We start from the raw sequence: 13,027 nt of genomic DNA, 5'->3' as shown, positions 1-13,027 counted from the left end.
AAAATCCAGCTCGCAGCAAGCTCCAGGTGCTGCAGAGGCAGGGAAGGTGCCGCTGGAACAGTTGTGCAACAGCGGCTGGGGCACAGGGCTGGTGACCCTGCTGTGCCAGCATTCTTGCGCTTGCCCTGTGGCGAGTCGGGAATAATGCCAGGTTGCATTTTGTGGATGAGAGACTCTGTGACTGCAGCTGACTTTTAAATCCATAAAAATAGGAAAAGGTCACTTCTGAGAAAATCGTGGGTGAGTCAAAGTCCCCTCTCGGTTGGAGGAGGATCTGCTCAGCAGGGAATGCCGATTCTCCGTGGCAGCGGATTCTCAGACAAAGGCAGGATGTAGCACGCTGTCAGAGGGATCTGGGTGTACCAGCTGAGCCTGACCAGATTGGCCCTGCGTCCTCTGTGCGAGGAGGCACTTGGGGCTGTGTGAAAATGTTTGCTCAGCTGTGCAACAGAGCGCTGTAGATGAGTTAGAGGCAAACTGATGCTTCCCATTTTGATACAGAGAGTGAAGTTTAGAATAACTTATTTTTCACTGTCACCTCTGCAAAATAAACCCATTGGGGCAGCTGTTTTATCCGTATCCTGACAAAGGTAACTTTTTGATCTTGCTGATGAGGTGAGTAGAGACATGGATGGGCTCCTCTTGCCTGCAAATGCTGCTCACATGGAAGTTCGGTCTTGTCACGGTTGGGTCACCGCAATCAAGGCTGCCTGTTGTGCAGCTATGAGAGGGCTCTTATAATCTGGGGAACTCGTCCTGGACTCGGGTCCCATCCGAGGCTGCGCTTCTAGAGCTGCTCCTTCAGCCGCAGCCAAGGCGCCAGCAGCTTGGATTCTTTCTTGCATACCCGATCACTGAAATAGCACCGGAGTTGCAGATCTTTACTCACCTACCCACAAAGACACGCATGCCTTCAGGGCTGAATGGCAGTCAGACCACTCACGTGGCTGGAGGAAATCCTGGGATGTGTGCCTGAGCCTGCTTCGTACAGAACGCCTTGCACAGGCGAAGTGGTCAGGATTTTTCATTGCACATACCCGGTGATTTAAATTTTTCACATTTCCTGCTTTGCCTGCCCCATCCAGAACAAACAAAGCCTTAAATTCATCAACTCCTTGTCTGCTTTCCTTGTAATTACACTTCACACAATCACACCTTCTTAAAGGCCCTTCTAATATATTTGCATTTAAATGGAGAATGACAGCTTTCGTGTTCCCCTTCTAACTTATTATTAACACCTTTTCTGACTGTTCTATTAACGTCACCTACCATGGGGAGAGGCTGAAAGCCTGCGTTACTTTAGAGACTTCATTTCTGCAGCAACACAAGTGCAGATGCTGCCTCTTGATTTGTGCCGGTCTTCGGCTATGGCACCATAGTTATGTGCTCTATAATTGTCAGATTTTTACAGGTTTCCTAAGTTGCAGTTGTACGTGGCAGTTTATGACTAAATAATAAATTTTAAACATTTCAGGGTGAGGGAAAGTCCAAGTCATAAACTTTTCACTAGTTTGCCTTTCTTGAGTAGGCACGAAAAAGGTTGTTACTGTCAGTTATTTGCATCTTTTGACAAATCTGCTTTTTCCTCTTTTGAGACTTCAGTGGTTCGTGAACCACAGGCTGAGAAATCTTGGGGTGTGTTTTTAAGTGCATACCCATTTGCACCGGGGTTTAAGTTCAGTCTATGAAGGATCTGTCATGTTTGAAGAACATCTGAGAGTTCCCAGTTCCTGCAAAAGTCGCTGGTCGCTGCAGGGGCTCAGTTCTTAGGAAAAGATCAGGCTTACTCCTGGGAACTGCTTGATGATCAAAGGCCTATTGATGCTGAAAGGAAGCAAAAGCCTTTTAATGGCTGAGTAATGAATATAATTTTAAACTTGGCAACAGTGGGAGGAAACAAATAAGTAAGAATTTGAACCCAAAGATTACCATAGGAGAGGCTGAGTGAGAAGATGATTAATGTTACAAAAGTAGAACTGTCTTTTTTTTTTTTTCCTGGCAAAGGCCAACTTAGCTTCTACTTAAGCAAAGTGGCAGTTCCCTTCTGCCTGTTACAACATCCCAGCTTTCTCTGCTTCAATTTTTTTTTTTTTTTTGTGTAACCTAGAGGGCTCTGTGTTTAAAACATAAAAAGAGGTGTATTCAGGATCATTTTTCCATAAGCTTTGAAGGAAAGATTGCAGCAGTGCTGAATTTTCTTGGAACACGTTTTTTGTCCAAAAATATTTGACAGGAAGTTTCTCACAGTCATTGTAGATAAACGGGTGGGCTGTGAGGCATTTATGTCTTGCTCAGTGGGTCTGATGCCCCTGTCATCTAGTCAGTAAACAGGGCTGGATAGATGTAATGAGTTGATGAGCTTAGAGGAAGCAAAATCTTTAAAAGCTAATTTCAATTCATATCACTTCAGTGTGAAGATATGTATTTTTGGGAAACATGTACCAAAGCTGATTGATGATGATGATGCAGAAAATTATTGACTAACTGTTGTACTTCTACCCTATGTTTTTCTCTTACCACTTGTGTATGTTCAAACTGTGTATTTTCTGAGAAAGTGTTTGATGTGAAACAGAACTTAAAAGATTCAGCAATTCATAACTCGTTGATGTCTCCATAAAGGAAAGGAAGCAAAGGTTGGGACAGGGAGCTTTTGATGCTGTTTGGTATTAGCTGTAGTGTTGTCCTTCCATCTTCTTGTGTTGCACTCACTGTCAGGCTGTGTAGGTGATACCAGTGTGAGAGATGAGCACAGCTGTGATGCTCAGGAGCTTTCTGTGCCATGACTTTATCCACATTTCTTTTCAAGCTGGTGGGTTGATAAATGAAACTGAATATTTAATATTTGCAGATGTGATCTTGGCTCTATAAATTGTGGTAATTCTTCTGTGGATATTTTAATAGGAACCAAGCTGGGGTGCTGCAGCAAGGCTGTTGTGATACATCCTCGTGATCTCTGTTTAATTGTTTTTGGGGACGATGTGTCTTACCTTAAGCAAAAATACATCTCTCAATCATGATCAGCATTTTCTCACATTAAAAAAAGAATCAATGTTAATGACAAAACAGTTTCAATAAATTTGTGTTTTCCTGCAGTTGTACTAAAATGAAATGTTGTGTCTTAATGTTTCAGAGGAAGAGGTTCTGCATGTTGAGAGGGAAGTGAGTGTTTTCTGTGTGTTTGCTTTTTAGCCTTTTTCCACCTTCCTTCCTTGCTCCTGGATAAGTCCTTTAAGGAGCTGGTACTAGATATTATTGCAATTAAAGCAGATTTTTATTTTAATTTCATTTTCACTTGGAGAACACGCAGGACAGAACAGACAGAATTTCTTCCTGCACCAGTCTATTTTTTGAAAATGTTGTCATGGTCTGGATTGTCACATATCAGCATTTGAACCTATGTTGTAAGGGCTGGCATGTTACTGAGAGCAGCTTCAGAGCACGTCGGCATTTTATGGCTTCTGTTACAGACCGAAGTCTGGATGATGTTGCAGATCTGGGCGTGTGCTTTGCTGAACTTCCTGAACCAAATCCCTTGTTATGGGAGCCAGCGCAGTGCCTTCACCTTGGGCTGCTTTGAGCCTAGCAGAATTGTACTGTTTCAGTCTGTATCAAAGCACTGTTTTGGTTTTTTTGGGGGGTGGGGGTGATTTGTGCATGTGTCCCCTAACTCCCAGGCTCCCATGTGCTTGGTGTGTTGATGCCAAGCCTCGAGGTCCAATTTCCCAAAGCATTTCTGCAAACCAGCAAGAAAGAGCTTGGGGGTCGTTTTGAGGTTTTTCTTGAGTTCTCATTCTAGGAAAATCTGAGTGTCAGAGCTGTGAGTCTGAAGAGGTTCCTGAAGAGCAGGAGTTGGGGCTCTCCCCGCAGCTTGGGCAGTAGCGGGGCTGGGGCTGTGTGTGCACTGGAGCCTGGCAGACGGCATCTCCGCATGGGTTTCCTTGCTGGCGCCTGGCAGGACATGGAGACCTCCTCTCCTCTTGGCATGGGGCCACGCAGGGCCTGAGCTGACTGTGGTTCTCAGAGGCTTTCTGCCTGGCTTCCTGACACTTGACCTTAGGGAGCTGCTGTGTGAGTTACAGCATAACCCAGGTTTTCAAAAGGTTTTCATGACACCTAAATAACAAAATAGAATTGGAAGGGGTTTTAGCTCTTGTCTTCAGGCAGTTTAAGGTCTCGTCTGCAGCTTAGAGAAGGGAAGGCTGCTACTCTCAACTGCATTATTAAATACGTAGCTACTTAGTGTTTTTTCCCCTTATCCTTCTGCTTTTGAAACCATAGCTCCTTCTGCTCAATGAAGCTGGAGAAAAACTTGGAATGAAAATTACATTGACCCGATTCAGACAGGGAGGCAGGGGGTGGATGGTGATCCCAAGCAGCAAAGGGGAGGGGAGTGACCCCTGGCCTGGCTGCAGGGCCAGCTGGCTGTGCATGGCCAGCAGCCCGGGCCATGGTACCCCTTGAGGGTATTGAAGACTGAGCAGTGCCCGGTACTCCCGTACGTGCATGAGCACCCGTGTCTGCTGGGAGGTTCCTGAGCAGTCACCTTTGTCTCCTCTTAAACCTTCAGCAACTGGCACCATGGCAAATAGGCAGTGTCCCTGCCCTTCCCGTCTACCCCCACTTCCACACTCTTTAGAAAGAATTTATTGCTGGGAAGAGAGCTTGGGGTCAAGGAAGGTTCAGGGAAAGAAAAGGCCTTTAGAGGTATTACAGCTGCTGTCTTTGCAGCTAGCAGCACATAAGTTGCTTTACATTCAGTGTCAGGGTACATATAGGAAACATAGCTACTTCTCACAATAATATCATAAATATTATTGTTGTGAGAGACTCAAGTGGTTTAGGGTTTTCCTTTTGTTTGAATGTAATCAGAACCTCTGAGCAAAACAACTTGATTACTCTGAGTTTGGGTGCTTGCCAGCCTAGAAATAGAAGGACATCCGTAATCCATGTGGATGTAAGCACAGTGTTTTAGTAAAAAGCAATTTTCAGGGTCATAATATGTGACCTGCCTTTTTGTGAAGCACATTCACTTTTAAAAAATCATTTGTAAGCATACCATTTTAGATAGATAGTAAATCTAGCCAGTATTGCTTCTAGTTTGCCTTATTTTTCCTAAGTTTTTGTGGTTTGCAGTTGGTGTTTCCCACACCTGACTGCACAAAGCTTTTCTGGTACACACAGTGCAACTGCCCAACTAACTGCTTATAGACAGGAAATTGCTGACATGCAAAAATTACATCAGATGTACAGGGGAAATGGTTCCATTATACAATTTATTACAGAAGGATTGTATGTATTTACTGAAGCAGGGGTCAGTGATTCCTACTTTCTTTTTTCTTTTATGAATTTTTAAAATTGTTTGCAGGAGTAGGGTACATAGCTATTACTGGACACTTCTGTTTTGCTGTATTTGGAAACAGCTTGACACTAGCAAAGTTGGAAACTATGCTAAACGTGCACAGTCTAACCCCCGAATGTGTTTTTCTGCCTTAGTGTTACAAGTACATCCTTACTGCAGTTCCGTATGTAGAAATTTGCCATCTGTCAGCATCATTTTCCAGAGCTCCCATTGAATCAGAAAACCCCCTCTGCAGCAGTCTGACCTCTTGGTTAACTGCTCCAGCAAAGCCAGTCCTCTGCCTCTTCTCTAGGGATGATTAAACTTTCAGTAGGTGGCTATTGATGTAGCATTTGGGAAGATGTCACTGGTGGGGAGGACAAGGCTCTTCCCTTGCAAAGCGGACACTTGGGAATTTGCAAGTATGAAGAGGAATATAGGGATTGTATGTATACAGTAGACTGTGCAGTAGAGTAGAAATAGGGCAGGAGAGAGATGCCTGCATGCTTTTCCTTCCCCAGTGTCTATAAAGATGAGAGCAAGAGATTCCCTTGTTTTTCAGGCAAGGTGTAGTTTAAAGGATGTGGCTTTCCATGAAGTCTTTCTGCTGTGCATGTGACACAGATTTATTGGTGCTTTGGTGTGGGGCTGCTGGAGTTGAGTGCATGCAGATGTGGTAGAGGAGTAACAGGGGGATTTGACCTGGTGTTTTCTGAATTTCTGAGACCTTTCTAAATATGTTTGTGTGATTGCTTTAAATGCAACTGCATGGGTTTCCTGGTGAGCAGCTTTCAAGCCTGTTTATTGCCAAGTAGCGTTGCCTTGTTTTTTGTCAAGTAGGCGAAGTTCATTCTTTAAAAGTGGCAACACCTTCAAAACAGTGGATTCTTTTACTCCTGGGTGAAGAGTTGGGGGAGAAGTCTGAACAACAAGAATGTTAGTTTTTCACAGTTATTGTTGCAAATGGATTTGCCAGCTGGTGTGCTTGTCACCCCCACTGACTGCTCCTCATTTTGTTTCACAATGAAATGGATGGATAGCTTTTTCCTTCCCACTGTTCTTGAAGGATGGTATCAGGAGTAGAAATCACTGTGAAGGATGCATATACCTTGTGTGCCACATTACTGTGTTGTGCAGCAAATTCTTGATGTAACTGATTTGTCAGCTGTAACCATCCTATGGATTACAAAGTTGCTTTCATTCTGGATGTATGCCTTTGTCTGAAACCAGGGGTTCTGTACAGAGTAGATATTTGTTGATAGCACTGGTGTACCACATTAATCCTCTTTCCTTTCTCTCCTTCCTGAAGCTTGTGCAATGAGGACAGAAACTTGCTGCGGATTCGAGAGAAAGAGAGACGGAGTCAGGAGGTTCTAGAAGACAGAAAACACTTCTCTGAGAAAACTCCCCTCTTTGCAGAACCCTACAAGGTAAGAGGGGAAGAGATGAGGAAAGAAGGTTGGGGTAGAAGAGGAGAGCTGTGGTTCTGCATAGGGTGTAGCAGACTTGAGCATGATAAATACAAACATGGCATCTTACTATCTGTTTTAATTTCAATTCCTCAGAGTATGTGCTTGAATCTCTGGTAGTTGTGCAAGAGCATTATGGACTTCAGGCTGGCCTCCTGTGTTTGAGGGAGGGTGCTCAGGAGTAGCTTGGCTGCCTGTCTGTCTGCAGCTGTGGGTGTAACAAATGAATCTGATGTTAGCGCTCCTGGAGGCTGCAGGTGCACTAAGCTTGGCTTGGTAGTGGCTGAGCAGTCCCATCTGCTTTGGAGAGATTTGCAGGATCAAGATGAGCTTACCTAACTTCACTCATGGTGGTGTGTGGTTATTAAGATCCTGAAGAATGTCTCTTCCTGAGCTGGATCTCTTGGGGGGTTTTTGAAATGTCCACCTCTTTGTTCTTCTGTTGCAGACTAATAAAGGAGATGAGTTGTCAAGCCGAATTCAAAACATGCTGGGCAATTATGAGGAGGTCAAGGAGTTCATGAGCAACAAATCTTGTCAAAACCTTATAGGGATTCCAAAGAGCGTTGCCCCTCAGTTTCCCCCCGGGCAGTCTGACAAGGCCATCCGTACATTGCCATCTTCATTCCAGCACCTGACCCGCCGTCCACCCATGGGACCCATGGTTGTACCCCCTCGTCCTCCAAGTCACTCCAGTCACTACCAAAAGGCACAATCAGGAACAGAACCAGCTTCGGGTTTGCACAGCAAGAGCCGCAGCTTACCCGGCGCTCGCAGCCGTGGCCAGGAGCACGGCCGTGGTGGCCGGGACACTCAGGCAGGTTTTCCCCACAGCCACAATGGCAAGCCTGGCAGCGGGGAAGGTCGAGCTCACGGCCTGCAGGCCTCCCCTCTGGCACTTTCCCCGTTCCTGCCGTGTTTGTTGTCTTCTCCCGTGGCACCCCTGTCACCTCTACATTCCAGCCAGCATATCAATTCCAGGTCACAGAACAGCAGCAAAAGTCATGGGTCAACCTACAGTCAAACCAAATCATTACAGGACTTGGTGACGGGATCACAGGAGAAGGAAAGTCGGGACAGCCCAGCCGTTACCTTGACCAGCACCACTCAGCCTTCCTCTCAGACTTTTCCCCCTTCTTTGTCATCAAAAGCCAGTGCAATGCAGCAGAAACCAACTGCCTATGTCAGACCCATGGATGGCCAAGATCAGGCATCATTTGAATCTCTGGAGCTCAAACCTCTCCTGGAGGAATACCATGAAGGACCCAATGAAGATGTCTCAGATTTGAAGGCAAAAGTTAAAGCTGAACTATCCAAGTTGGAAACCCTTTCTGAGCCCAAGGAAGAGACTGATGAAGATCTGTCAGATTTGAAGGCAAAAGCCAAAGCAGAACTATCCAAATTTGAAACCCCTTCTGAGCCCATAGAGGTAAGTGCAGTTTTTGGTGATGTCTGTTGGAGCAGGGTAAATTTCACTGTGGGAGAAGAGGTCATCAAACAGCAGTGACTGCCAAAGCAGGGATGGCTGTGTGTTTTACCCTGCTAGAAGGTGCATTTTGAGGTTGACCTGGGTGTGAGATACCTGTTTGAATGGTCAAAATGTGACACTTCCTGTGATTTTTCTGTTGTTTTCTCAGTGAGGCTGCAGCAGGTTTTATGGTTCAAATCTGCTTCTGTGCCCATAATTTTTGTTTTCCTCTAAGGTTTGTTGAAAAGAAGGAGGAAATGTTATGGTGAGAAGATCAGGTGTTGATACAGAATGTCAGGACTGAGTGGTGGTGGGTGGAGGCCCCAGATCCTCACTCATTATGGACAGCCAGCAGTGCAGTGGATTCTGTGGTCACCTGGGTTTTGGGACTGGGAACAGCACAGATTCTCCTCTGTAAGTTTGTAAAATCTCACTATATACCCACAGGAAAGTATGACTTGATATTGCAAGTTTCCTTGTTGTACTCCATCTGTTTTTGCTAACCCAAGACTACCTCTCAGATTTGTCATGTGGGATGGAGGCAGAAAGCAGGTAAAGCAGTGGGAGAGGAGAATCAGCATCGTACCTATGTTGTTCAGCAAATACAGCTCCTTTTCCTGTGTCCTTTGAAGCCCAGTTTCAGCTGTGCCAAGGCACCAACACTGACTCTGCCTGCCTTGGGACTTGGCCTCCTGTTAGCTCAAAAGCACATGGTCCCCTGGCACATTTTGGGGTTTACTGTGCTTATCCTTCAGTCCTGATGTTATTGCTATGCCCTATGGGCTTTAGGATCCCATAGTCCTAAGGCAGCTGGGCAAGGAGAGCTATGGAGATCGTTTCAAATCGCATTTTGCCGCCTGTGTAATGAAAAGAGAATGTGGGGGCAGTCTGTTTTTCATGGAAAAGGGTGTGGATCAACTGCAAATGGCTGTAGGCAGTATCTGGTGGGAAATGAAAGGAAACTGTCAAAATGACATTGCTGAGAAGTTGTGAAAATACTTTCATGCTCAGAGACTTTATTTGCTACCAAGTAGGTTTGGCATTGCACATCACACCTCAAAACAGGAAGTTCACTGAGGTCACATTACCTTATTTGCTTAACCAGATTTTACTCCTGGGAGGGAAAGAAAGCAGTGCAGGGCATCACCTTCTATGTTATCTTATTGTCTCATCTTTTTATTGTCTTATCTCTTTTCCCGTCCCCATGCTTCTTCTGTCATCCCATGTAACTCTGGTTTAATACGAATTTTGATTGGGCAGCATTAGATATGATGCTGTGTGCTGAATGAGACCTTTTTCTTTCTGTTGAGCATGTGAGTCTGAGTCCAAATGCCCATGAAAATCCTACAGCTGCCAGTGCAAGAGTAGCATTGCTCATGCTCCTTCTGTTTTGTCTGTGGCAAAGTAAGAACACAATAAAAAGGGAATTGAAGATAACAAAAAAAAATGTTTTTGCACAAGCCAGGACCCTGGTTTTAATTATCTGCTTGATCAATTTTGAACCTGATAGAGGAACCTTTTTTGTAAATATGCTGAATGATCCTGCTTTGCAGTAGGGATCTTTGGGCTGTAGCCCCTGATTGTTTTCTGTGCATAGGCAGGGAGGAATACAGGCATTTTGGATGGTAGGTCTGTAAGCGCTAGTGAAAAATACATTACTTTGATTTCTGCTTTTTTTCAGTCTTGTAATTTTCACATTTTCTTACCTCTGTTTGGTCTCAGTGATGAGCATCTCTGATAATAGAGCCCTCCAGGGCTGAAGCCTGGAGGGAGAAAAGGAAGAAACAGTGAGGTGGCACCCCTGGATATGTGGCCTCTGTGCTGGATGTCCTGTACAAGAGAGACTGCTTGGGGGTCTGTTGGCTGGAAGGTTGTCCCCCTCTTTAGTTCTTGGTGAAACAGGAGCTGTGGGTAGGCTCTTGCCCTGCAACAACCCTGACAGTGAATAGGTCTAGACTAGCAGAAACTCTGCTGTTCTTCCCTCCTCTTCCCTGAACTGTTTGGCCCCACTTTACTGAACAGCCACATGCCAAATACAGTTTTTCCTGTGATCTCCCTTGACATGACTTAGGAAGGCCATTTCCTCAACATGTGTTCTGGTTAATTGAATTTCTAAGGCACATTTTACCTGCAGCTGTGAATTCATTATTGACAGCTCCTGCTCATGGGAACACTGAAAAGTTCAGCCTTCTAGGCCAAATAGGCGCACAGTTTCACTGCAGAGTGAATGAATCCACAGTGGATAGCAGTGCTGTGACTCACTTTGCATTCACAGAGACACTGAACAGCTCTATCCCCTCTCCCCCAAATCAAAGCCTTCACTTTCAAATGTCATCACGGTCCCTTTAAGGCAACTCTCCAAATTTGTTGTGAGAAGGCTTAAAAATATAGCACACATGAAGAAGCTTGGATATACCCCTTCTCTTCATATGCCAGGTTTTTTCTCTTCTCCAGTACCTAAACAAAGATGCTTTTAAAGCCATTCTCCCTCTCCATGTCTCTAGGAGGGCTGCAGAACCAACAAAGACCCTTGTATTGCCTCCATTGACACAGACTGTGATGTGTGAAAGGGAATCAGTTTGACAGCAGGGAAAGAAGCAGCCAGGCTGTTTGGAGGGAGAGTGTTTATAAATCCTCAAGCATTACTAAGGGCATGGTGTATGGAGGAATGTACGGCCCTTGATGCTCATTGAAGATTTGGCTTTGTTTTCCCAAAACTTTTGGGAAAATTCTACCTCGTGTAATGAGGCCTCATCAGACACTCCTGCCTGTGAACTGGGAAGCAAATAGGGAATCAGCCAATATAGAAGCCCTAAGCAACAATGAAGCAGCCCAGATGTATTAAGTCATTTTGGTAACACTGTATTATCCTTTCTGTCATTGAGCTGTGTTTTCCTCTGTAAACATTTATCAATGTTCACCAATTAAAATGTGGTTGTTATATAGTAAACAGAAATTACTAAATACCTGCAAAGATGTTTGGATGGCAAATATATAAAAAGTCTGTTTGAGGTGGATAATTTTTCACTGGACTTCTCTTCATGGCACCTGAGTTTTTCTATTGGCAGAAGCTGTCAGACAGGTGAGCCCTGTAAAGTAGGAATAAATATATTGCTTTAATTCTGCATATTTTCAAAATGAAAATCTTTAAAGACATATCCAGCACTGCTGGCCTTATGTAATGATTAAACTACTGTCATCTTTCTACCAATCTTTTATGTATTTCTCATTTACTGAGTATGAGGGAGATTGTGCTTTGGTTTTTTTTTTTTTTCCCCTCATCCCTTGTAGTCCTTTTTTGACTATTTTATTTTCCTTGCTTTGCACCAAGACAGGTAACTAGGTGTTACTTCTGTGTCCCCTCTGCTGACCTTTTTATAATCAGAAGTGCCTTAGGTGATTGGAAAAGGGTTTCCGTGCCTCCCCACAGGCATTGTGTCAATTAGTCTTGCTGCTGGTGTGGGACTGCTAAAGAAGCAGATCAAACATGAATTAGGATTGTTACTTTTTCTGACTGTTTTGGATAAGAAAAGTTTTAAAGGTAAAAAAGTAAACTTCAACCTCACCATAAGAGCTGAATCTGTCATTTTTGGTAGGCTTCCCTAACAACTTGCATGTAAATATCTGAAGCTGTGCTGGCCAAGGCCTTTCTCACAACCCTTGGGCTTTGTGGTGTGAGCAGAAATTAATTGCAGCCAGAGGAAGGTTTACTGTGGGATTCTCTGCTGCTCATTGTCATACCAAGTGCCCAAAGACCAATCCTTCACTTGGGTCTTCTCCATGTTCCCTTTTGGCTCTCAGAAGTGAAAGCAGCTGGTACTTTTTATGCTCTTACATTATTTTAATTTCTTGTTCCCCTCATTTGCTGGGTTGCAGGTACATCCAGAGGCAATGCCTTGATCGCTGCCCCTTGGGATAGTTGCATGGACCACAGGCAGTTTGGGGTGACTAGTGGTTATGAGGTCAGGATAGCACACAGCTTCTGCATTTTTAAATGCATAAACACATTTTGTGTTCTCTTGTTTTTCTCTCATTTGATGAGCATGCAATATATTAGGAGAAGTCACAGTCCATCCCAGTTGACAGGAAAAAATGGTATGTCATGATGTGTTTTGTTTGGGTTTTTCAGCTAAACCAAGCCAGAGTATGCGGGTGTAATTATATAAAGAGAAAAAGCTACTTGTATTTGATTTAACAGGTCAGTCCCACTGGGTGCAAAAGAGGATTTTTCCCTTGTGTGCATCTCCTTTGGAAGAAGCCACATTTACTATCCTGGCTGGAAATAAACCAGCAATAAAATGCCAAAGCAGCTCTGATGGCTCACGCGAATCATCCTCCACCAACCTCTCTGTAGATTTCTGAAACTCTCCGCACTGTTTCTTGCTCAAGTGGAAAGTGCCAAAGGGACAGATGTTGCCAATTTGAACCGTACAGGGGGAAGGCAAATATTGCTAAGCAACCGAGTGCTTGAGAGAATTTTTCGGAGAGGAGCCAAGGGAGTTATGTCTGGGAGCGCCTGCAGCTTCTCATGGCTCGGTGTGAGGGAAGAGATTAAAAGTTCTTTCCTGTCAGGGCTGACGCCGCCAGCACAAAAGACACCATAACCTATTGACACTGATTAGGGCTGACAAGGCAATGTATGAAAACAGGAAATCTGCCCTGCCATGTGGGAAGGCAGTAAGACATGTTCAGAGAGGTAAGTGCAGCACACAGCCGGTGCCAGGGTGGGGTCAGCAGTTGGCTTCAGCGGGA

General features: G+C 44.6%; 1 protein-coding gene across 3 annotated transcripts in view; it reads left to right on the top strand.

Annotated features, from left to right (window-relative positions):
* LOC103826067 (ALF transcription elongation factor 1) overlaps nt 1-13,027 on the top strand; it is a 67,426-nt gene that overhangs the window by 16,385 nt on the left and 38,014 nt on the right. For all 3 annotated transcript variants that reach the window (XM_030238781.2, XM_009101341.4, XM_050973572.1), the window contains exons 2-3: nt 6,648-6,768; nt 7,256-8,236. In XM_030238781.2, the coding sequence (XP_030094641.1) occupies nt 6,648-6,768; nt 7,256-8,236 (1,102 nt within the window). The remainder of the gene's footprint in view (nt 1-6,647; nt 6,769-7,255; nt 8,237-13,027) is intronic.

This window comes from Serinus canaria, chromosome 4 (genome assembly GCF_022539315.1).
Source record: "Serinus canaria isolate serCan28SL12 chromosome 4, serCan2020, whole genome shotgun sequence".
NCBI classification, from domain to species: domain Eukaryota; kingdom Metazoa; phylum Chordata; class Aves; order Passeriformes; family Fringillidae; genus Serinus; species Serinus canaria.
Note: the sequence above shows the minus strand (reverse complement) of the source record. Positions and strands in the feature narration are given on the sequence as shown.